General features: G+C 36.4%; 1 protein-coding gene across 5 annotated transcripts in view; it reads right to left on the bottom strand.

Annotated features, from left to right (window-relative positions):
* Positions 1-26,017, bottom strand: part of GRM5 (glutamate metabotropic receptor 5) — a 242,278-nt gene that overhangs the window by 46,020 nt on the left and 170,241 nt on the right. For all 5 annotated transcript variants that reach the window (XM_015634851.3, XM_015634842.2, XM_015634871.2 and 2 more), the window contains 2 exons: positions 15,308-15,543; positions 3,372-3,618 (listed from right to left, as the gene is read on the bottom strand). In XM_015634851.3, coding sequence (XP_015490337.1) covers positions 3,372-3,618; positions 15,308-15,543 — 483 coding nt within the window. The remainder of the gene's footprint in view (positions 1-3,371; positions 3,619-15,307; positions 15,544-26,017) is intronic.

Below are 26,017 nucleotides of genomic sequence, written 5' to 3'. Positions count from 1 at the left end.
TTACACCCAGGGCAGTATCAGGACTGTAGCAGCCTCTGAGAGGAAATGAAAGTGGAGTCTGACTGAATGGACAATGTGATATTACACACATTATATTGTTCTTGAATCTTTACAAAGAAGAAATAAGCACATGTAGAATGAAAAATATGTCTGGATTTTGAAATGTTTAATTTTATATATTGTATAAAGAAGGAAGTGTCCATGGCTTCTTACAACAGTGATGTGCCCAAGGTTGATCATATGAATACCAGACTGACACAAAATAATTGAATCCAGATAACACAAGCACAAACCCAAAGAAACAGACTTTTGCTCATGGTTATAAACTAACTTTGTTCTGAGGTTCACAGCCATAGTAACCATTTGTTGAGGATTAAACAGACTAATAAAAAAGCACAGAAGCCACAGTAGTGCCTTTATTCAACATTGTCAGATACTGCAACACACCTATGAGCATAACTTGGTTAAAGCTTTCAGTTTAGGGTTTCATGGACAGGCAAGCAAAAGTACTGCCAGTGCTTGACAGGCAACAGAACAAAACCAATGATCTCCCCCAGTAGTAGTTCCATGTATACATCACAAGCGGAATACTGGAAGGGAACTTAACAAATTTAATGTAGTATAGTCTCAATAAGTCTTGTCTCTCTTCTCTGTGGAGAGCAGCATTGATGGATGGGTAGAAATAGCCAGATTCAGTAAGTCCATTGCTGTAGTGGAGGCTCATGAGTCACTGGTTCCCTGGAGGTTCCTTGAGATAATACAGGGACAATTTGTCCCTTTAGGATAGGAGAGACCAGATGGTAAAATAGCACATTTCCAGCAGTGCTCTAATCACTTTGCAAAATACTTGCATCAAAACAGAAGTGCCATGAAGTTTCTGGGAATATATGTTCTACTGATAGCACAGTCAAAATGTCAGCATCTTAGTTTTTCTTGCCTGTTCTTCCCTCCTCAATTTCTTCTTTAAAGTTTTGATAGTATTTACAGATAATTGTTATCTTCCTGAGGAATCATGGCTTCCATACACTTTTTTATTTTCCTTGTCTCTTGACTCACATAAAACAGGCCCTACACTAGACTGTCAGCCTGCTTAAAACTCAACATACACATAAAGGACTTTGGAATAGGGCCAGGATTCAAAGCATCTTGTAGGATTAATCATCTGTTGTATAATATCAAAACCTTTTTGCTATACATCGAAATCCTGAGCTATCTAGGTCAGAAAGGCTTTTTATGTTCTGATTTCCTGCTTAACACCACCACCACCGTACAGCTGTGAGGATTTAAATTCCTGTTTTACAAAGTGAAGATGCAGTTGACAGTGCAAGTGAACAGGGCAGATGAGTTGTTCCAGTATGACTGCACCATCTCCAAGCTCTTGCAAATAGTGTTTGACAGTGCTTAAAAGACTATACACTACTCAAAACCTGGAAGTTAGAAATGCAGCTGCCTACAAAATCTTCTTAATCATGAAAGAGTACATTTTGACTCAATGTTTTCTGACTTAAGCACATAGGCTGGATTTAATGATGTGACTATTGTTGGACAAGAGGGAACAAAGAACAATTATTCAAAAGTCCAGCACTAGGTAACCACACGCAGTTCATTAGTTTGAGTAAACACAAATATCACACAAATCCAGGGAAGATGGACTTTCTTAAAGGTGGACGATTCTGAGGTACCCATTCAACATGGTTCCCTATGCTCTTCAGGAAAATACTTATGTCCAGTTGTGACTGAGCAAATGACTGCATATGATATAATTTCTTCATCATCTTTCTTAGAATTTAAAAATGTCCAAGATATTCAATTAAATTCATTGCAACAAATAGTGTTAAATTATTCTTGGTAAGAATGCCAACGTGAGGAAATGGTAAAGCAAAAGATCTCTTTGCAATATTTAGATATTGTTATTGATGTTGTCATGTCACATATTTGTTTTTTGGCAGGCCACACATCACTCATTCATCACAGTCATTTTTACACAAGAAACTGATTGGAATAGGGTAGGATGCAGCCCACTGCATCTGAGCACCTTTAAAACGAAAAGGAAATCCTTTTAAAGAAGTCTGACATAAGTATTTTTTTAAAAATTTGGCCAGAAAAATTCAGACTTAACACCTTCCTTCAAAATTCAGCTATTTGTAAAAATAGAAACATTTAGCAGAAGAGAACCTTGCTCATGCTAAAAAAGCTCTTAAAACAAATTTGCATCTGAATTTTTCCTACATTTCTGCCAGTTTGTTCCTGCGTTCTCCTACTAGTTCACAGTGCCTTTCCTTAGAGCTTGAGTCTGAAGAATTTGAAAATTTGTGTCTCCAGAAACAGACACAGACTGCTGTCCTGCTTGGTTTTGGGGAGGATGCTGACTTTACAGATTTGCAAATAGAACGAGTTAAAAAACATATGGTTTGAAACTGCAGAAATTTTGGAAATGTCAAAATACTTTGACCAATGGGTTTAAATTTTCCAACCCATTTCTAGTGGGAAGTTAATGATTTCCCTTCAGTTCACATTAGTGGGAGAAGACAAAATTTAAATGAGTGTATAGGATAAAAATTTTCACTCTAGTCTTCTGTTTATATGGCACCACAACAAAGGTGTTTAAAACCTTCCAATAATGTGGACATAAAGGGTTATCTCAAACAGTACTGGAGCAAAAGCAGTGATCAAGACAGGAAATACTTTGAAATTCAAATATACTTTGAATACTATCATACTTGCTGCTCAGCCTCTGAAAATTCAGTAGGCAGAAACCCAGAAAAATCCCCACTTCATGACTGTTCCTAATGTGTATTTCTATGGATACATGTGCCATAGAAAAACTTATATTTCATAGATGTATGTGTACATATTTATGCATGTTACCAGCAAAATAAGCTTTGTTTAAATTCAATTTGTCTTAGAGCAGCACAGTATGGATTGATAGCTTAGTGTGTTATGCAAGTGGAAAGGTTTCATTTGGAATATATGTAAACTTTACTTAAAGAACTTAGTCTGCTATGATTTTTTATAAAATAAAAAGCCAAACACGTACACTTAAACATCCACATAAAGAGAGAAATAGGCTGTGGTCTACAATCATAAAGGTCTGATAGTTTCTTTTCAATAGTAATACTTTTAAATGGTACACATGAAAATGAAAATTCATGCAGAAAACTTTTTAACCTGAAAGTCCACAAATTTAACCCAAAATGCCTTTAAAAATGCACATTAAAAAAAAATATATTTTTGCAAAATAAGCACAGGAATCAGGAAGTGTAAAATTAGGAGTATGAGATCTTAGCTCTGTTGTCAAGTCTGCACATATCTACTGTGCGCAGTTAGCATCTCTGCTATTAAACAGTTTGAGAAAGAAATGTCAGGATTACCTTCCTGGTGAGTCCCCATTCTCATCAAACAAGATCATGTCCCCGGAGACCCCGGTAAAGTTAGTCTTCATGAGGGATTCCAGGAGTTTCCGACCATCTATGGGCTTCATGGCATCACAGAGGCCCACGTAGCCTGGGCACAAGGACAGCTGCATGTTGTGGAGCCCGTAGGCCATGGAGTAAATTGCATTGATTACAAAGCCCATCTTGGAGTCCTGAACATGCTGCGTCCTCAGAGTCATCTGGCCTGTCAGGGAACAACAAGAGGGTTTAGTGAAGAGGGCTGGGATACAGTCAGATCTTCAGACATCTGCAGGTGGTTTAATTATTAACAGTGGAAAAAGTGTTTTAAGTGCCTTAAAAAGCTCATGAAATATGTTTTTATTGGTACAAGCACTGACCATGCTAGAATAAAAATGAAGAAATGAAAGGAGAGGTTGTCTTTAAATATTGTATTACCCAGATGATACATTTCTCTCTGCAGCTCACCTCACATATGTTTGGTTTAGAGTGCTGCTCTTTCATGTGCATTTTTAAAGCATACACCATGGATATTATAATAATAATGTATAATATAATATTTTAGGGAATCCAGAAACTTCTCTCCACCTGAAGAAATCTCTTCAAACCTTCTGAAATATTAGTTGAAGTGCAAATGCTAATAAGAGGTTTATTCTCTAGAAACCTTATAAAAAAGTTCCAGTTCTGGAAAACCAGTGAACTCTGTTGCCCAGAGAAGTTGTCAATGCCCCATCCATGGCAGTGTTCAAGGCCAGGTTGGGTGTGGCTCAGAGCAATCTGGTGTAGTGGAAGGTGTCCCTGCCCATGGCAGAGGAATTGGAACTTCATTATCTTTAAGTTATCTTCCAATCCAAACCATTCTGTAATTCTATGAGAACACTTTTGTGTCAGAGATATGGAACTAATCCTGTGGAAATAGACTGACCTAGGCAGCACCTCTTTGCTGTACCAAAAGTTTCCCCCAATATCTCTCCTACATCTCTTGATCCTCTCTCTTTATGAAGTGAGGGTAACAATGCAATACAGATGAATACATTAAAAAATCTGTGAAGGGTTTGACAGTGTGGGTTAGGCAACAACTCTGTTTAGCCAGAATTGGTGAATCTTAGTTTTTTTTGGCTTTTAAAACATTATGTTTGCATTTCTATTCTCTATTTATGCTTATGTGAAATGCACAGAAAAAAATTCATTCGGCAGCACCTTGAAGACTATTTTTTATAACACACTATTATTACTGACACAAATTTCCTCTGTTGACAGCATCAGGCAAACTAAGGAAGGGGAGGCTGGAGTTTTTCTTCTCAGCTGCACTCTGGCCACAAGATATTTAATACTGGGAAACTGATAAGAGAGGGTTAAATAACTGCATCAATGGTGCTGGGTATTTATCTGACACCTAGAAGGATTTGTCTCTGGAGGCAGAACAAACAAAGAGCTCTATTAGAACATTTTTTCTCCTTTTATCAACCAAGCAGCAAGCCCAGGAGCTAGGGAGTCCCTTGTCTGGGCAGCCCAGAGCAAAGGGAATGCAAATAACCTGTCCCCTCCATGAGATTCTGCTTGCCACAGAGGCATTGGTGAGGGGCAGGGATGGTGCTCACACCTGCCCATCTGAGCTGCAGAGGCAGCACAACCTGAGAAGTATTTTATACCATGAGAAGATTGAGTCACAGATAATTATTTTCTTTAAAGATATGACAGGGTGGGACTCATCTAGATTAACAATATCCAGCCAGAAGACAAGGACCCATTCTGATGTGTAGGCAACTTAGTGGAAAAGGGTAAGAATCTCCAGCTGGTGATTAATTCTATGATAAAACAGGCATGACTACATGCAAGCACAGCTTTTCAGTGGTGAACAAGAACATCACCCCCCAGTTCTGATCACTAAAGTCTATTGCAGAACTGGAAGCATCAGGAAGGGTAATAAAACACATAGTTTGAACTGAAAAGCACTCTGTAGAGTTCAGAAAGTTCTCAGAGAGAACTGAGAGATTCCTTTTTCCCTCCTGTTTTATGCTGAAGCTGGCGCCACCATTTCCAGTCAACCTCAGGAGCAATGATTATTAACATTTTGGAAAGCTAAACAATATGAGCTTGAAGTATCTTAACGGAAAAGGAAAAACAAACTTGGAAAAAACACACAGTGCTGCTCATTTGTTCTGTTCTACCAAGGTATTGCTTTTTCCTAATTAAAAATAATAAGCATAAAAACTGCAACAGTGGCGTACATATAAAGCCCATATTAATTGAAATTAAGTGGAAAATTGTACAAGTGTATTACACTGCAATACATAAAACTTGTTTTAACCAATTATTCATCCACAAAATTAGCAGCTCACACACCATGCAGTTAATTATAGTAGCCATTAGAATGAATCAGATTTGCATTGGCAATAGTATTTATCATAAAACAATATTTCAGCTGCTTTATTGCATATGATTGCTTAAAATCTAATAACTTACTTCTTAATTCTTACTCTCCACTGGGCTTTGTGCTTCAATTTTATGAAATTATTATTCTGATTTCCTTTAAACACTGAACCTCATTCCATTCACCTGATGATTTATAATAAGGCTGCTTAGCTCTTCCTAGAAGCTGGTGGCAAATGGAGCTATGAGGGATTTAGCTGTTGTGAGAATTTTAATATACTTCCTGCAGCTGGAGAACACATCCACCTGAGATATTAATTGCCTTATTTGCCTATATAGGGGAAAATCTGACCTGACAATTCCAGTTTATAGTAACAAAATATTCTGTATTTAAAGGAAAATCACAAAAAATAAGTCAATATATATTGACTTAATAGTTTTTCTCTTTAGTATATGGTAATAATGCCTTAAAAATACCAGCATTAAAAAATCCAATCTAAACCAAGTATGAAAGTTGTTTTCAACCCATTTCACAAAGTATTTTGGCATGTCAGACTTGAAACATGTAAGTAACCCTTACTTATCTCAGTAACCCTAGCAGTGGTTTTAAGGGAAGGGTGAATACACAAGCTAAAAGGTAGTCTTTAACTCAACAAATAAAAAAAATAAAAAAAAAAAAGAAAAAGGATAAAAAAAGTAAAAATATTTTAAATTAATCTCTGCAACAATTATGATTTTGGTAGCTTTAAACACATTGTTCACTTTAGACTTCTTATATATTGTTCTTGATGGAGCTCTAGCACATATTCTTACAATTATTACTCATCCACGAGTGCTGTCTTCAGTTGAGCCTTTCCTGACACAGGTGATCATGACACGGAAAGGTGGCATGGATGAATTTAATGGGAATGGCAGCATTTGGAATATATATCAACCTCTTTATGAATCTTTGCAGAAGTTTTCAAAAGGGCCCACATAATGATAATACAAAGGGGAATGGCTTTAAATGGAAAGAGGGCAGGTTTAGAGGAAGAAATTGAAGGTGATAAGTCACTGGAACAAGTTGTCCAGAAAAGCTGTGAATGCTCCATACCTGGAAGGGTTCAAGCCACATTGGATGGGACTTTGGTCTAGTGAAAGTGTCCCTGGCCATTACAGAGGGACTAAAACTCTTTGATCTCTTTAATCTTCCTTTCCAATTCAAAGCATTCTATTCTATGGTTCTAGTGTATGATTAACTGTACAGAGATGCCCAGCACTAAACTCCTCATCCAAATTTGTTCTTTCCTGTTATCAAGTCTCCAAAATACACAAATATGTAGGTGATGAAAAGAAAACATGTTCTTTCACCACAAAAGTGATTCCAACTAGCAACGGTTCATTTGTTGGATCTATTTAGAAACAATTAGTGTACTTATGGGCAGTGATCCAATAAAGCACTTATGGATGTTGTTAGTCTCTGTGCATGGTGAGCCAGCTCTGGACTGCTTCCCATGCTCCAGAGCTACTCTAGCAGCACCCAGAACTGGTGGTCCTGGCTTTAACAGTGACACTAATAAAATAGTTCTTTCAAGACTGACCTCCTCCTTCCAAATATGGAAAAACAAAACAAGCCAAACCCACATCTTTGCAGCAAACTCTGAAATTTGTCCATTGTTTCTAGTACTAAGCATGAAAATAAGCATTCTTCAATATTTCAATATTTTACAGATTTTTGATACAAAACTCGTCATTTCTCTTTTTTTTTTCCCCCATGTTTTTACCCTCAAGGAAGATGAAATACAATTTTTTTCTGCTTGCCAGCTTGTGATATTACAAAGCCTCATAAAGCAAGGATATTAAAGAGCACAAAATTACCATGGTTCAATATGCTTTTTCTGCTTTCTATCTTTTCTAAAGATGATAATATTTTGCATTTTAAAGAATGAATAATAGGTAAAAGGAAGAGTGAAAATACATTCTGGGCAATCCCTCAACCCCCTTATTTCATTCCCTGAGGAGACTTAGGAGAACAAAATATGAGACAAAATATGGGAGAATATTTTTTTTCAAATTGCAGAACAGTTTGTTTGCTCTGCACTGACTGTAACACTGAAAGGAAATTGTTAGTGTTTCATTATTATTATTATTATTATTATTAATTTTAAAATACTTAGTGATCAAAAGGTTGTGTATGAAAAAGTCTTGAGACAATGGAAACCACAGGCATATCCTACAGCCTCCAATTATTCCATAATGTTTCCCCATGATTATATCATAACTTAGTTTCTATACAATTTCCATAAATATGCCATTAAAACCTCAGTGATTCTTTCTGCTAAGTTTTGTTTTGAGGGACAAGAGGCTGACTGAAATGAGTTCTAGTTTTGCTACAAATACGTCCCACATTCACTTTCTGCTCACTGTACTTGAAGTCCATCAACCAATGTGTTTTCCTATATGTTCTTTCCTTTGCCTTAGTGAATTTCTGAGAAAAAATCAGGATAACAGGCTAATCTTTCCAACAAAACTGTGGTGGTGCCTGTCTTCTGCAGGACATAGTGTGCTGCTTTTTAACTCTGTCAGCAGGTCCATGCTGTCCCTCTTGTGCTCCTTGGGAAGACATGTGACTTTCCCGTGATCTGTATGCTCTGGATGAAATGCCACCAAGTCAGTCATCCCAGAAACATGCATGTCTCTCCACTGAAGAAATATGTGGTATCTCATAAAACAGTGGAAAGGTTGTACATAAGAACTGTATTGTTCATACCTAATTAAATTGTCATTGTTTAAAGATATAGAAATAGACTGATTTTGGAACCTTTTCCAAAATCTGTTACCAGAGCTTTGTATCAAAGCAATGTGAAATTATAAAGTAGCTTTCCGTTCTGTGTTAATTGTAAGGTTTTGTGTGTATTTTTCTGCTAAAAAAATCAATTGCAGTAGTTTATTTCTTTATTTGTTTTCCTGTTTTAATTTATTATAGGCTCTTGGACTGAAGAAAAGTGGTATTTTTTGCTGTATTTTAAACTTTATGCAGTTCAAATATCCTTTTTCTCTGGAAAATGTCATTTTGATGCTGAATCAAAACACATTGCATAAAAGTGAAACGATGTGAAAGTAAATTTAAAGCTTGAAACAAAGCTTTTCAGTGCTATTGAGATAAGACAAAAATGACCCATTTTAATGCTCCTATGAAACGTTTGTGAAATTTAACAAGTAAGTATCTTCCAGTGTAATTCCCTCACCCAATGCTTTTGACCAGTTTTAACTTTCTCTCTTTTTAACTGAAGGCCAGTATCAGCACTGTTACATTTTACATGTTGAGTAATGGCAAAATATTGAGAATGACGGAGAGACCAAATTCCGTGTACTGAAATCCAGAGTTGACTTCCAAAAGGTTTTTTTCAGAGTACTGAGTTGACTTTGGTGTTTTACATCTATTTAAACCTGCACAGCCACGACATTCTCAGGGCGCTCACAGGTCTGATGAGAGCTGGACCTTCTTCCCCAGGTGCCCACAAAACAGTGGCAGTCTGGCTTCCCTTGTCAAGGTCAGTATAATCAGCAAAAAAATTGTAATATAAAGAAAAAAGTCACATTAGATGTATTACCACATGCATCTAATATATTGAAGGAAGAACTTAGGGAACATAAAGGGAAGGAAAAAAATAATGTAGTTTTGTAGTCAGATTTTGAAGGAGTTTGATGAATTCTGTAACAACAATGAGAAGATTCAATCTATTAAAGAGTTTAAGTTACATATGTGTTAAATTCAGGATCAATTGATATCAAAAAGTATTTTAAAAATACAAACTAGAGCTTATAGCAGTTTTTAGTGTCACACTGCTTCTTTCTCTAAATAAAAAAAAACAAATAGTAACATGTCTGTGTGGGTTCCTGACTCAGATTATATCAGGCTGCTAGAAAATTCAGATCTGGATTTATGCCTTAAAGCTGATTTGCCTTTGGAAATTTCTGGATCTGACCCAGCATCACTGTAAAAGTAGTAATAACAGTGTTTGAGTTCCAGGTCTGAAATTTGGGGCATAAAAATGAGGGCTGGACCATAATTCAGCTTGCCAGTGCCCAAGCATGAGTATCAAACTGAATGACACACAGGATGTTTTCAGAAGAATTAAAATGCTTTCTAATTCACTATTCAAAAAATAGAAATGAATTTTAACTAAATTTGTTCTGCTTTTATTTCCAGTCTAAAATAAAAGTATAGGACTTTGATACATCTGAGGAATATGATCTTTAAATGTGACACATTCCTTGAAATATGTAAAATACCTTTCCGTTCTGACAGCTCTTATGTTTTGTTGGCTGAGTTCTGATTAAACCAATTTTGGCAATAGAGCTCACATTTAATCAACAGATTTGCATGTTGCAGTGCAAAAGGCTAGACAGTCATGTTTTATTCCTTCGTTCTATCTGGAAACCCAAAAGACCTATTTGTTGAAACAAATTTCTGTTCATCTGAAACCTTGGACTTTTTGTGTGTCCTTTTGTACTCATTAAAAAGTAGATGCAACTGGATGAGATTCAGCAAACCAGTAGGTATTTTTTGCACTTTCATTTTACGTGCACATTTGTACCTAAAGATGCAAAACTTTCCTTGTATTTATCCCAAATTTCCCTAATCTTCTTTTCTGCAAATAAACTCATTTATTCTTAATCCTCTTCTAAATTGCTTGCAGATATATTGGTCATCCTTATTTTATGAGAATTTTTAGACCTTCAGAAAAAGCACTTTTATCTCAGAGAAACCACATGGTTAAATCATGAATGGAATTTGGGATTTTTGCATCCTGCTAAGAGGCATTCAACCTGCTGCTGCAAATCTCCTTTTCCTGGGATCTGGAACCAGGACTCCTGCACATCACTGTGTGCTCTTCTTCCCCATAAACCCTGTCACTGTGTCTTTGCTCCCAGCCATGTCAGACAGAAGCTGCTTTCCTCACTTTCAGTGCCCTCTATGTCTTGTTTGTGGCTGCCCTTCGTTTGTGATGACCCAGCCCCTATAACTTCCCTTTGCTTTCTACCTCTCTGCTTTGAACTGCAGTATTTAATGTCAGGACCCTGCTGTACCTGCAAAACTGACCTATCACCTCCCTCCAGATTCTTGTTCCCACTGCTCCTTTACTGCTATTTTTTTCTGAAGTCTGTAACCTCTGCCAATCAAAGTAACATACTGCACTGCATCAGCAGCATCCGCCTCTTTTTATTTACTCATTATTGTCCATGACTTCGATCAGAGATAGTTTGGATGTGTACTCTGGTATTGCTCTGTGTTTGAGTATCACCATAATTAATGCCATTCCATCCATGCCTCCAGCTTTTGCACAGCATGGGAAAAATCATATCACTTAACAGTGCAGGCAAAATAAATAATTTAACAGTCTGGTAGATGCAGTAAATATCTTCTGCTCCTGGTGATTTGAGGACTTGTCTTTTTCCAGTACTGTCCATTGAACCAGAGCTTCACCACATAGTTAATTTATGTTGGGTTTTATTTCTGCTTCATGTTAAGTAGCATTTTTTTAAAACACCCTCACCAGGATGAAAAGTTACTAAGAATTAGAGGTCTGGTGGGAACTCTGTCTGGAAAAAGCCAATCACATAAACGTCTAGTTTTCAAAGGTCTAGAGGCAATCAATACCAAAGGATTACATTGGCCTTTTGAGATCTGAAGCTGGTCACTGAATGGAGACACTCATCCAGACCAGCTTGCACACCTATTCATGAACTTCTTTGAATTAGGGTCTTAGATATTAAAAAAAATCTCTAACTGGTGCTAGAGGTGAAACCACCCCCAAACCTTGTAAAATTCCTTGTGTTTGGAGGCCATTAAATGTCTCCTTTTACACATGCATTTTAAATTTCCTTGTTCTGTCTCTTGTTGCTCAGAGGTGGCTTGTAGCAGCTCTCCTGTGGCATGGAACTGATTACACTGAAAATCAACTCAGATAAGTCTGTGAACTTCTCACTTTCTGTAGTGCTCCAGCTGGGCAGAAAATCAATGTACTTAGCAATGATAGCAGTGACACCCATTTATATTAAGCAAGTATGTTCTAATCTGAAAATGAAAAATGACCTGGATGCTGAAATTTTTATCTCAGTGTGAACTAAGTGTATGTGAAAGGATGGAAACTTTTTAGTGCTTAATAGAAATGAATGGAGAAAAAGAACTTTATTGTTTTTTGGATTCTCATTGTTCGGCTGATTTCATAATTTTATTATACATATCTTTCTAAATCATGTATTATTTAATAATTATACCTGCCTTGGAACTGTCTATGAATACCTTATATTAAAAAGTGAGAAAAATACTCACAAGTCACTAGAGATTATTACAATGATTTATGTCTTCATGTATTTTCTGTCACAGAGATATATATAGACTAATATTTTATTAGGCAGGATTCATCAAAGCAGATGCAGAGATTTTAACAGCTAAATTCATAGCTGTTACTATGAAATCAGTTACTACTTAGATTTCAGCCATATCTTCCTGAGTTTATTTTCTTATTGAATAAACTTGATTATAATGTTAACCATTGTTTATGTTTTTGTGGCAACACAACTGGATTACAGAGAAAAATTAATTTTGTTTCACATTAATATAATGGTTATTGCCTTTCATATAGAGACATTAATTTAATAATGACTTTGTCTATTGACATTAGCCCTGCGTTTATCTTTTTATCTTTATTCCAAGAAGTAACGAATTGCTTGACTTTTGATGTAAAAAGTATTTTTTTATTTCTCTCCAGTATTTCTCAGTAAACTTAAACTCATTAATTGTAATCCTAAGAAACACCTGTAGCTTGATATTTTTTAATGTGTTTGGGTTTTAAATTTTTTTTATGCAGCTTCTGGAAAAGACTATGTATTTAGTTAGATAAACTAAAGAACATGGTCCTGCTTCCTTACCAGGTGAAATCAGAACCAAAGCTAATTCCTCATCATGCAGAACCTCTTAGGACAGTCTGTGAAATGTTTGTGACCACTGAGGGCAAGTATCATCTTTACAATTGTGAAGTCTGAACACTCACAACTTTGAGTGTTTGAAATAAATAAATAGTAATATAGGAATTGAAAAGACATAATTTTCAAATTCATGTGGGTGACAGGAAATGGGGCAGAAACAACAACTACTATGCCAATTTCAAATATTCATGGTAATTTTGATCTTAAAGTCACAGCATCAAAATCTCTCACTCTTGCAATTCTCAGTGAATATATTTATGTCTTTCTTGCTGGTCAACCCACAGAGTTGAGTAACTTCAAGTTTCCTCAGTTTATCATACACCCTTGCCTAGTTTGGGAGCTATTATGATAAAAACAGCATAGGTGTCTTAGCACTTGTGGCACCAAAAATGTCATTAAGTAACTCTGTGTGTCATTTTTCAGGCTAAACTTTGAATTTCCTTTATATGAATTTTAACAGATGGTCTAGATAAAAGTCAAAAATATAAAGTAAAGTAATACGATGACTAACAATTTTATGTGTGAAAAACCTGACTTAATGGACAGTTTTAAGTGAGTGCTGAGCATAATGTCATTAACCTGGGAAATTCTACAACTGAATTTTGCCCTACAGCAACAAGAAAGAATTAAAGCTTTTATAATCCCATTTTCATTCTTTTACTGTACGCATCGTGGTCCAGAAATGGATATTACAATAAAGCGGAAGGAAATTAGAGCAATCTATTTGGAAAAAAGCCTTTTTCTCTATTCATGATTTGCTAATCAGAATATTTGTATTTTTGCAACTTTTTCTTTGAAATTCCATAATTTTAGGAACCTATTTGAGCTGTGGTTCCTTGTGTGAAAGCCTTTGAGTTTGCCTTGCCAAACTATTTAAGCTTTATGAATAGATTGTCTTATATTCATGACTGGGTGACTTTGTGTATAAAACAACATCTCCCTGCGCCCCATAAAAACTTTTCTGTGGTGGTGAATTTTATTTTAGGTGCTATAAAAGACTTTCTAGGGCATTTACATTTCATAGTTCCCGATCTTTCATATAAAACAAAAATTAGACTCTCACATTGTTGGTAAAAGGTAAGTTAAAAAGGAAACCAACAAAAGTCAAACTGAAATGTTTTTTACATGGCACACTGATGGAAACCAGGTCTTTATTAGCCTGCATCCAGCTATGCCCACTGCATTGACATCTCAGGAAATAGGTCTACATTATCATGGGGAAATCAATGTAGTTTGCTGCTCAATATGCAGTACCTGTCAATAATGCAAATAAAAGCTATCTCAGACTGTGCTGGAAGGGTAACAGAACAAAAATAATGGAGAAAAGTCAGTTGAATGTGGAAGGTGTGCACTGAGATTTTGGGATTCCTAGATTCAAGTTACATCTCACTCACAAACTTCCTCTGTGACCTTGTCCAAATCAAAAGGAAGACTTCAAAATCATTTAATCCCACTTTAAGTGGGATTTAGGTAGGGATTTGTGTTGTGTAAATCCAAGATTCTGATCCTTTAAGACATTTCTTGGTCTCATGGGTGTATGGAAGATATTGACATTTTTAGGACGGAAGAACCCTTGGGATTTAGAGCTATGGTTGGACTAATGCACCCATCACCTCCCTATCCCCAGCATTGCCAGAATACCCATTGTATTACTGATAAATCAAGGGCCAGAAATAGTTAAAAATTTGCCCAGAGAGTTACAGAGAATAAGAAGGGGCTATTGAAGTAGTCCTTCAGCCTCAAAGGAAGGACTCTGAACAAAGGACCGTGAACAAATGACCCCTTCAAGTGCTGAGGCACTGAGTCCTTGGTTCCTGCTGTGTCTCTTGTTGTTTGGCTGGTGCCAGAGGTCCCCATGCTCTTTGGAATGCAAGATGTGGGTGCCAGTTCAGAGCTTAGATGATATAAGCACTGCTTGGCATCTCATGAAATAAAAAGCAATTAACAGAAGTAATAAATAATAAAAAGCCCCCAGCAAAACCCCAGAAAAATGTGTCACATCTATCTGTTGTGCAGAAATGACAAAATGTTGTTGGAGTTTTTGCTAAAATTAGTACAATTGAATGAAAATAATCAGCTCAAAACGGCTTATCCTGAAATGACCCATGGCTGGAAGAAAACCTAATGATATCTTTCAAATCATCTAGTGTTTTATATGAAGTTCATAAATAATCATCACTGCCATAAGGGCTTCAGATAACTTCAGATTAAGTTATATTATCTTTCTCATTGCTTTTGTGAGCCAAAGCAATATGATTAGCTCTTTTTTAGAAAAGGCACATTTAATTTTGTGTTGCAACATTTTGAAAGTGTTTATGTGCCTATGGAGGTGGAGTAGCATCAAGTTTTTCAAATACAGAAAGAAATTAGGTACTGAAGCTCTATCTATTTCTTTAGAAATGTGAACACTTTTAAAATTGTGCTTTTCATAATTTTAAGTACAGCAAGCATTGCAATTACAGCTTCTTCTCCTTCCAATCCAACTCACTATTTCACCAGACCATGCTGCATCAGACCAGACCTTCATTCACATTGTTTCACACAGCAGAAGTAATAAATTTACTTACTTGTGCAAGTCTTGTTGTATTTAGGGTTCTCTTGAGGAAAACCTTCCAGCCGGCACTGGAATCTGTGCTGCCAAAATTCCTGAAACCACGGATTCCGATGGTTGGTTTCTGGCCGAAGCTGTAGGTAGTAATCATCAAACCATTTCACATCTGGAGACTGCAGCTTGATTGTTATCCCACCAACAGCTTCATTCTGGTACCCTTCTGTCACATCATACCTGTCTGCCCAGCCGTCACTGCAGGGGTAAAGGAGAGGAACACAACATTGACCATTCAAAGGAATTAGAAAAGAGCTTCCTTAACATAGAAAATCAGAGCCTAAGAGCACACACACCAGCAGTTGTGGTTCTGGCTGGAGTCTTTTAAAACACCGGTAATTCTTCTAGAGGAAAAATTCAGTGTTTTACCTACATCTGCTTGACACCAGCACCTTCTACTTAAATTATCTATTCCACATCCTCCAAGGCAGGCAACTGAAACAACATTAAAAATCACAGATCCCAAAATCTGCTGTGTATAAGTGTAACTCTGCATCAATTAACCTCACTGAGCTGTGGGGAGAAAACCTTGGATTCAGCATTTCCCTGACACTGGGTTGATACTACTCTTACATGCGATGATGTGACGTTGAGGATGGGATCTCTCACTGTGTAAAGGGCAGGACCATGTCCATACTTCTTGATGAGGCATGGCACAAAGAGCCAGAAGCAAGTCCTGAATGGGCTGGCACTGCTCAAGCAGAAACACCAGCACACAGACAACATGGCATTGCATCTGCAGCAATTAATCCTCTCTGCAGACACAGCTAATGAAGCTGGGCAGGGCATTATGCAGATCCAGGTGTTACTCCTATTTCTTTGTTGCTTGTGGCTGGAGCTTTATGGAGTTGTGTGATACTGTATTGCACACAGAATTTTAATCCCCTTCTGTTAAACTTTCAGTTTGCAGCCCTCTAACCACTGAAAACCCCATTCAAAGAAAATGTCACAAACTTCTCAGGGTAATTTCCCTCTCTCCATTTTCACAATGGATTTTCTTGGAAGTACTGGAATTTATGAAGTTTCACTCAACCCCAAAAATGTACATATCTCATTAGAGCACTTCAAATTTCTTCTGTTTTATCATGAACATGATAATTCAGCTTTTCAAAAGCCCCAGGTCTTACAGTCAGAGACTAGAACAATCTCAGATTAGCATTTCCCCCTGCAAAAAAGTCACTAATTTTGACTACAGAGTACCTTTATATCCTGAAAGTTGAATAATTGAAGGATAAAAAATAAGCTCAACTTGTCTTATTTTAAAACTTGATGATTTGTTTTAAGCTAGCCCTTCTGTAAGTTAGTCATGCTGTAAGTGATGTAGGTGACCTTTATGTGTGTGGATCTGTTGTTCTATTTTGATCATTCACTGCCTGCCTTAAACTTTTCTTCTATACTGCAGAGCAGGCAGGAATCCTGCTGCAGACACCTGGTCCCCAGCACATTCCTTATGCTGTGCACTGAGCTGTCCTCACACAGAGCAAAAGCCTTCAGAGAGTAACTCCTGCACAAGACATTGTTTCAGCAGAGCCTGGACTCTTGACCACATCTTTTTAGCACAGCTGCAATGTCAGTAAATAGCAGCTTCACCAGGGGGAAATAAAATACCCAGTGTCTGGAATCAAAATGAAGGAAGCAGTAAACATGCTTCAGATTTCAAATGCACTGATGTACTCAGCATAGGAGAGTGAAATATGCATTCACAAAAGGAGAAAGATGAGCATTGCTGTTCAGCTTGAAGATAACACTTGGAAAATTTACCTTTCATCTTAGGGATTAACACAGGTGTTAACGTTCCCAACTGCACTCAAGGGGCTCAGTAAGACAAACACCCCCCACTTCCATCAGGAATGTTTACTGGACAGAGCTAAAACCTGTTATGGGTTGTTTTGTGAAAAAAGCCACAGAAGGTGTTTTAAATGTATGACTGATTTAACCTTTCCTCTAAAAGATTCGTCTTGTTCTTTGGCAAGTTTTTAAGCAGTTTTATCCACCCTCATGAAACCTGACAAGGCTTTGAATGCAGGAAGTGATAGGTTTTGTAGTGTGGGATTTTATTTACTTTTTTTTAACTGAGTAGAATTTAAAAGAATTAAAGCCATGTTGTCAGTATCCCAGCTTTATGAGTTGTCTCATAGAAAACCTAGAGAAAAGCCTGTTCTCTTGTAATTAATTTCCTTATAATTTTCAAAGTTTTGTAGATCTAATCCTGAAGGGTGCTATAAAATTGACAGTATTACTTTATGATTAGCTATCCTCTCTAAGAATAGCAACAGAGATACTATTTTATACCTTTAAATTATTAAAAAATATGGAAATGACAACTTCATATTACATAACCCTCCTTCTCAACTTTTCTGCAGGAGAGCTTCAACAGAGCTACTTCTCATTCAAATAAGTGTTTCAGCTTAGCATCTTGAGCAAAAGACATTTAGGAATAAAATAAAACCTACTCAAAACGTGTATTGTATAGACAAGGATGTAGAAATAACAAAGCCTCAGATGGACAACAGGGCAAAGCAAATGCTAAACTACTATCCCAAATTTGGTGAAAGTGGAGTAGGTACACAGGATAGAGTGAATATTTTAAAAATCCAGTTGTTAGTTTTAGACAAGAAGGGTGAACCAAAAAGTGAGATGATCAAACCACAGGCTTGATTGAATTAGCTGAAGATTTATAGCCTCAAGAACCAAACACAATACTGGGGAGACATGTGGTGTTTATATTCAGGTACATCAAAAGCATCAGCAAAAAGAGCACAAATTGTTTATCATATTGAGATAAGCATTCAGGACTTAAACTGAAAAGAGAATGACTCATCTTAGACACCAGGAAAGTTTCCTCACAGTAAAGAGAATGAGGATCTAGAATAGCTCGAAGTGAAGACTCCTAGGGGTGTCAGAGAGCAAGACAGACAAGTATCCATCTGATATAAATGTCCCTGCCTTGGTGAAGAGATGACAGAAGGATACCTGACTTGTTGACATGCAGTATGTGTTAGTAGTAGTTGAGATCTGACGTATGTCTGGGAATGATGATTCTCTAAAACCCAACAGGTTATACAAAAAAATTCAAAGAAAGTTAAATCAATAACTCTCCTTCATAGCTTCCCCAGCTTCTGGTAATGTTTTACCTTAGTTATTTTTTCATTATTATATATTTTTTTTTTTGTCTCTATGGTTGCTCTGGGAAGCAACAAGAAAGAGAAATTTATTTAGGCTAAATGATGTGTTAGGCTATGCACACAGCTAATTCCAATGATGCAGTCAGGGTAGGCAGGAGTTTGCACTGGGTTAAAATTACTCTAAATGAAAATGAAATTCTTTTATCTCTCTTTTGTTGGGTGAAAGGAAGGTTTTTACATCTAATCCCCAAATCTCAGTATAATTAAGATAATCCTTTGAGGTTTTAAAAGACAAGTTAAATTCTACATTCCCTAATTTAGATATTTTGGTTGACAGTCTGATATAAACATAGGTCTGGCAGTTTAAGGACACTGGCAGTTTTGAATATCTATAGCATCAGTTCTGTAACGTTGGCCCTTTATATAAGACTTGTGACTTCCCTGGTCCAAATGACCTTTGTAATGGGAAATGAAACTCCAAAACCAATGAGTCAACAGTATTATATTTAAACAACTACAACACGATTTGCACAAACTGAGAGGCCTACACAGTAAATAGACACAGATTTAATTTTAAAATATTACAAGTCTTTTATACTGTTTAAGACATTCCTTAAAGCTCATCTATAGGGTTTATAATATTGTTTTGAGTGAATACTTTCAGATTCTTGAGAAGCCTTTCAAGGAACTAGGGAAATTCTGCCACTTTTTAGGGACATCTGGACTAAAAAGTTTCAAAGTGGAAAATCCTATGCTGATAAATAAATTAAATAGATTAAAGAAATACTATAAGTGACTATTTTTCCATTCAGTACCACAATATCCTTCAAGGACAACTTCAGATTTAAGTACTCCTGAACAATGCCAGTGCCTGTTATGGTTTTGTTTCATTCCATGTGGTTTCCTGACAGAGTTTGAACTTTGTTGTTCTGAGACTCAAATTATTAGAAAACAATACACAACCTGTGAAGACCACTGACTATAGTCTACTTCAAAATTTATCAAGAGCATATGTTGGATAATACAAGATGGGCAGAACAAATGGGTACATTGTGCAATTTGAAAGTCCCTGAAACTACTGCAACCCTTTACAGTCACTATTTTGTGAATATTTGACAATCAACTCATTTTAATTTTATTATACTAACAAATTAAGCAATGGAGAATTGCAAACATGATTTTTTTGGCAATTGAGAAATTTTTGTTAGCTGCTCACTTTTAAAAGAAAGGTTGTCATTGATAAAGTGTCAAGGTATCAGGTATATACTGTCAAGATCTATCTGGTATTATTAAAAATATTCTACCAAGATAAAAAAAATATATATAACAATATTAAAATTCTTGGGAACTATCTAGCTATCTAGGATGGTGGAGCTGTCTGCTCTAGGCTGCTGCCAGGCCTGGGTAGGAGAAGGTAGCAGGGAGCGGTGTAACACTAAACCAACTACAGCTGCAACCTGGTGGACATCCTGAACACCAGCTGGAGGTGATGTTCCTGCAGAAGTTCCTCCCCATGTTACTTGATGCCCTGTCTTTTTATACCAATTCTTTAGAGCATAGAAATCTGCTGAGATGTCTACTAGTTTGGTCCATGAAATGATTCACTATACTGAAAGAAAGTTTTCAGCTCTTGGCTCTGGACAAATTATGATCAGTAAAACATTGTGAGTTAGCACCAGTCAGCTGGCAAATGTAGCTTTAGGATTCCTGTGAAAACCACCTGGGAAATGCAGCACACATTCTAAACCTCTCTTTCTAAGATTAGACAAAATACTAACAGACACATGTGTACAACAAAAATAGACTCCCTTTTGCAAACTGTTCCACTTATTTTCTGTGCTGAAAATGCAGAAGGGTCTTGGGATCAGTTGAGCTGATTTTCTCTGAAGTCCCTTTCAAGCTATAGCTAACATTATTACAGTTAATGAGTGCATTCATTAGGCTGTAGACTGGTCTATTTTATTGTTATGCAAAAATCTGGTTTTAGGCAGGCCACATAATAATGATGGAAACTGCTGCTCTGCCCACATCTAATCACTCTCCTGCCAAAAATCTCACCAATAGCATTTGAAAATATATTTCTCCACATGTGTAGAAGTTTCTGTCTCAGTGGCTGTCTTTAATTTTCATTTAATTGTATTTCTCTGCTCTTCCAAGGTTTTTTCCATATATTTTAAAAGCTCTAAAAGTATTAGGGAGTTGTCATGCTTTTCTCAAAGCACTACTGGTCTTACTATGTCAAATTTATTTGGTTAATACTTAGGGGAGGGTGGCATTGCTTTTGCTGAGCAGCTGTAAACTGATGCATTTAGATGAGTTCATTTTATAATAACTGTGCATGCAATGAATTCTTGTTTTGCTGCCTGGCTTTTTTTAGATTGCAGATCCTATTTTTTTTTTCCTTCCTTTTCATGCATATTATAAGGATAAATATATTTAAGGGTAATTCAAAGGAAAGAAATTAATTTATTATTTTTAGGCAGGATGGCCCACAGTTTTCTACAGGATGATAGCTAGAAGTAGATATGTAGTGAATTTGGCAGATACCTTACACAGGGGATTACTGGTACTAATTACTTGTGAGTATCCAAACTTGCCCAAGCTGAGAAAGGTTGTGATGGCAACTCGAGGGATCAGTAGCCTATAGCAACATCTCATTTGCATGAAAACAGAGAGTTTTGCAGCTGTGTTCATCTGTAGTTCAGAGCTGCAAAGTGATTCAGCCTGTCTGTATTCAGGTGTACAACAAAATACAGTTTCCAATGTGTGATTCCTATTTCTTTATGCTTGCCAAGTGTCAAAGCTGACCATTTTAACTGAAGTTATATCTATATATATCTATCTATATATCTATACATATAAGCCATATGAGGTGTCCCCTAAAATGAAGGAAAATTTGCCTGAAATCTCCTGAAAACACCAAGAATACTTAAATTATGCAGTATGCTCTCTTGATTCTCAAATAATTCTTTCATGGGGAGAAGGAAAATACTTGACATATTTCCAAGAAGAAAGGTGTTTTAGATGGCTAGACAGTGTGGTTTTCCTAGGGTTAAATACAAAGTTGTGCTACAATTGAAGTCCCTTACTTTTTTACTCTGTTCACTCTAGATCAATTATTTGTAAAGGTTTGAGGTTTGTCTAGACTGAATAATCCCGGTTTTTATCCAGCTTTGATGAGCTAATTTCTAAATTTGCTGTAATTCAGGGTGTCATTCTTGCTGAAGTGCCCAGCTGGTCCTTGTCTCTACAGACTCAGTGCTACCTTGGGATGCTAATAATGCTGACAGAGTCATGGATGTGACTTGGGTGCTGCTGCTGTCAGGGAGAATCAAAATGGGAGCTCTGAGGGCTAAAGATGACAGGGCAGAGATGGAGTGTCTTCTTGTGATCTGTATAGACATAGGGATGGATGTTCTATCCCAAGTTAATGCTTGTGCTCATTCCAAGCAGGTGGTTCCCACACTGTGTCCAGTCCCCTGGTTATAGCTACCAAGAGAAACTGATAAGCTCTTAATAAGGGGCAAGGAGAAAGAGAAAGCAAACTTTTCATGGCATGTTCTGAAAAGAGTAGTGGGAAGCATTTTTCTTCAGATTTTGCATTGGATAAGGATGGTCAAAAGAGAGTAAAGCCAAATGAAGGGATGTGCCTGTAGGAAAACCGAAAATGTATTTGGCCATCAGACATCAGGACTGGTTCCATCACTGGCTTTTTGCAGGGTAAAAAGATTACTTCATATCCTTGAAGTGTATTTTCCAAATATGGCAGCAGCTTTTCTTTTGAACAATATTAATGCTGTTGAGTCATATTTATAATTCACTCTAAGCTCCTCAAACTGTAAACTTCTCCCTGAGACAGCCTAAAAGCCACCAGTTACATAATGTCAGCAACCGCAGAAAAACAGGAAAAGAAAAAGAATGGTTCGTGTCTAACCCACTTCAATTTCATATGTATCTTTACTGTAAAAATACCGATTTTTATCTCCTCCAGAATTCCAAACTTCAGGATAGCTTCAGGGCACCAAAAAGTAGTGTCCATTGCAATGCTATGTAATCTACAAAGGGCGTATAAACAAATAACAAAAATAGTCATGAAAAGAAACCTGGGCTTGGCAGAAGTTATAAGAGAACACCTTATGTCTTAAAATGCTGTCACAAAGCTATTTTCTGTATATCCCATGCCCCTGGAATGGAAACATCTCTGGGATGACCCTAAATGCAGGAAGATCCTCAGTTTGTTCTACAGCAGCACAGATATATAAACCAGTGCTGCATTTCTGCTCATGATTGCTTACATTGATTCAGAGGATTTCTCATTACATCAAGTCCACCAGGAGAAAAGTAAATTATTCTGAATCAGACTTATCTCATGATAACAATTTACTGTGGCTGCCAGTGATGGAATGATCCCCATTAGACATCCAGCCACCACTTTTACATGCAACAATTTTAAGATAAATTTAAACATAGTCATATGAATGAACAGTTAACTGTGATAGCCTTACTACTTTAAAAGTATTTCAGAAATGGGCAAAAAAATTGTTTAAGTGAAGCCATCTTATTTGACAGAAAATGTAACACATATACTCATACTATTTATATATACATACATTTTTTTATCCTATGAGTATATATTTACAGGATTTTCAGCCTGAAAAAAGTAGCATGCAACAATCTCTCATCTGTGCACTAGCTATTAAGTGCTCTTAACATATACTTGTGAAGTTATTAAACTATGCTATGAAATATAATTAGAAAACACTTGGGATGTTACCTCTTATTGTTGTTGTAGAAAAACACTTTTAGTAATAAACAATATACTTAATGTATCAACAAGGAACAATATGACTAAATCAGTAGAAATAAACATATCTAGGTATTTTATAGAGAAGTAAACATTAAACAAAAATGAGTTTAAAAGTTGGACAACAAAAAAAAATTAAGGAAACAAAAGTACATTCATATTTTAGTAGTTACTCTTAATAGCAAAGTATATGTTAACACTAAGCATTATTATCTTGGAGTGAATTTGCTTATGACTTATCAGAAAGTTTAAGATGAATCTTTGAACATGGAACAGAAAGGTAAGGATGGTATGTTAACAATATTATTTGTAGTTTAGGACCTATTTTAAAACCATGGCTACCTATAAATGTTCCACTGGTCTAATAGTACTGAGGTAAGCAGAATATTACTTTCTAAAAAGTCTGAAATTTCCAGACTTTGGTGTATACTCTAGTAAATCTAGAGGGGCTAACAAAGTTTCTAGTTAAACAATGCATAGCAAATTCTTCATGTGCAAAGGTTTTAAAATGACAAATGTTATGTAGGATTTTTTTCAGAGAAAGAATAAGTAATTTCAAGTCCATAATTCCAATAATTAGCACACAGTTAATTAATCAAAAATACAAATAAGTTAATATTCACAGTTCCCCAGGGAATCAGTAATTTCAATAATTTTTTAACATCACGTTCAGCAAATGGAGCCAAATATGGCAAAGAAAGCCAAGCTCTACCTAGAATAATGATACAAAGAGTGTAAATAAACCCAAATTCTCCTCCTGCTGAAATCAGCTGAAGCTTTGCCACTGACATCAGTCAGGACTGCCTCTTGCCCAGATCAAGACATATCCCTCTAATTAATTCATCCTGCCCTCAGACAATACAGTGTGTGATGACTAGCTCATCCCATCCACTCAAATTGGTATTATCCATGGATTTACAGAGAATTGAATTATAGAGCAGCTTTATAAGCCCTCCATCTTCTAAAGCTCAACTCAGAATAATTCGGGCAACACGGGTTGTAAACGTTTCTTTTTGTTGGTAAACTGTTGGAGGAGGACTCATGACTGTCAGAAAAAGAACATCACTAAACAGTCATTGGCTTCAGAGGAAGGAAATGTGTCAAAGGCCTTGCAGTCTGTCTGCCTCTTGCTCTACAGCATTCAAAGCCACCTTCTTGAAAAGAGTGTGTCATGTTAAACGTGCCAACACAGCTGTGATGCAATGCATACATCACAAGGTTTGAGAATTCTGGATGAAAGGATTCATCACTGCAGCAAATCACAAATGTTTTACAAGAATCAGAGCACAGGAATACATTTACATCTTGGTGGCACAAAGTAATCTGAAACCAGAATTACTTCCACTGTTATATTTCATTAAGTAATTGGGTCTCTTTGAAAATCCTGGTCTAGTGGAAGGTGTCCCTTCCAACCCAAGCCATTCTATGATTTTCATTATTTCTTTTGCTGAAGCAGTTTTTATTTTCATTCCTACAGATTTAGAACTACCTTTTTCAAAAGCAAACGCACATCTATGCACTGCACTCAATTTTATATCAATTTCTTGAGTTGGCCAGGGCTTGAAGTTAGACATTTTACGTGACTGTAACTCACACAGTGAGGGATTGATTTCTATGTTTCCATCCACACAGACAGGACAAAACTTGTTTTACTATGCACAAACCAAAGCTCACGAGGCTCAGAAATCCCCCTCTAATGGTATTCAGTAAAGAAATTTTATATGCAGTAAAGGCCCAGAAGGAGAATTTGAATAACTTTATCAAACATCAGCTCACATGTTTTACCATTTTAATGGGTGAGAATTTATGTCAGCAACATGAAGCAATAGAAGTTTGATTTGAAGTGGTCTTTAGGATAATTTCAATTTGGCTGAAGGTAAGACTGTAAATCATAGCACCTGTTTACAATACCACTTTAACTACTTTTTACCAACCTTAAAAATTCACAGCCAGTGGCTTCTTTACCACCTCTTTGTGTTTTAGTATGTCATTAAAAAAGTAATTTCTCTCAGCATAAATATTGCTGATATTTCTTTACACTGTGCTAACCCATGTGGAGGAGGAACATTTTTAAATAAGGTGAGACAACTCACAGATATGAAGCCCATTAGATCAGGACCATTAATTTTTGCCTAGTTTCTCTGTACAAGTAGGCATGATTTTCATTGAACAGCACTTTTATGGCTGCTTCGTTGTATGGAGTTAACAGAGATTTGCCTTAACAAAAACAGAATAAGGCCCATGGGTGAGCTGTACCCTAAGTGTGTAATTGCCTTCTGCATTAGAAATTTGCTTAAAAACACAAGTATACAATGTGTAAAGTTGAAAACAGATGCCATCCAGAATACACAGAGAAAATGCACAAAAATGTGATGAGATGATCACACTTTAAGTAAAAACATGTCATTTAACACACTATCTGTATTTAAGTCTGCAAAGAAAGCATTAAGATGTACTTTTAACCTATTTTTGTTGAAATTGCTGAAAACAATGTTTATACTCATGCAAAGCCCTTAAGACATCATAATCAGGCTTTAGTTTTCAGAAATGTGGCTATGGTTACCAGCTGCAAGTGACGTTTGTCAGCACCTCCATGTCTGTCTCTGAGAACACAGTCTACTACTCAAACTTCTCACTCACCTGCAAATATTTAGATCTGGCTTGAAGGGTTTTGGCTTTAAATCCATTAAAACAAAGCTTTGAAAATAAAGGACTCTTAATGGACTACAGAAAAAAAAATAAT

Source organism: Parus major, chromosome 1 (genome assembly GCF_001522545.3).
Source record: "Parus major isolate Abel chromosome 1, Parus_major1.1, whole genome shotgun sequence".
Lineage (NCBI taxonomy): Eukaryota > Metazoa > Chordata > Aves > Passeriformes > Paridae > Parus > Parus major.
This window is presented reverse-complemented; position numbering and strand designations above follow the sequence as displayed.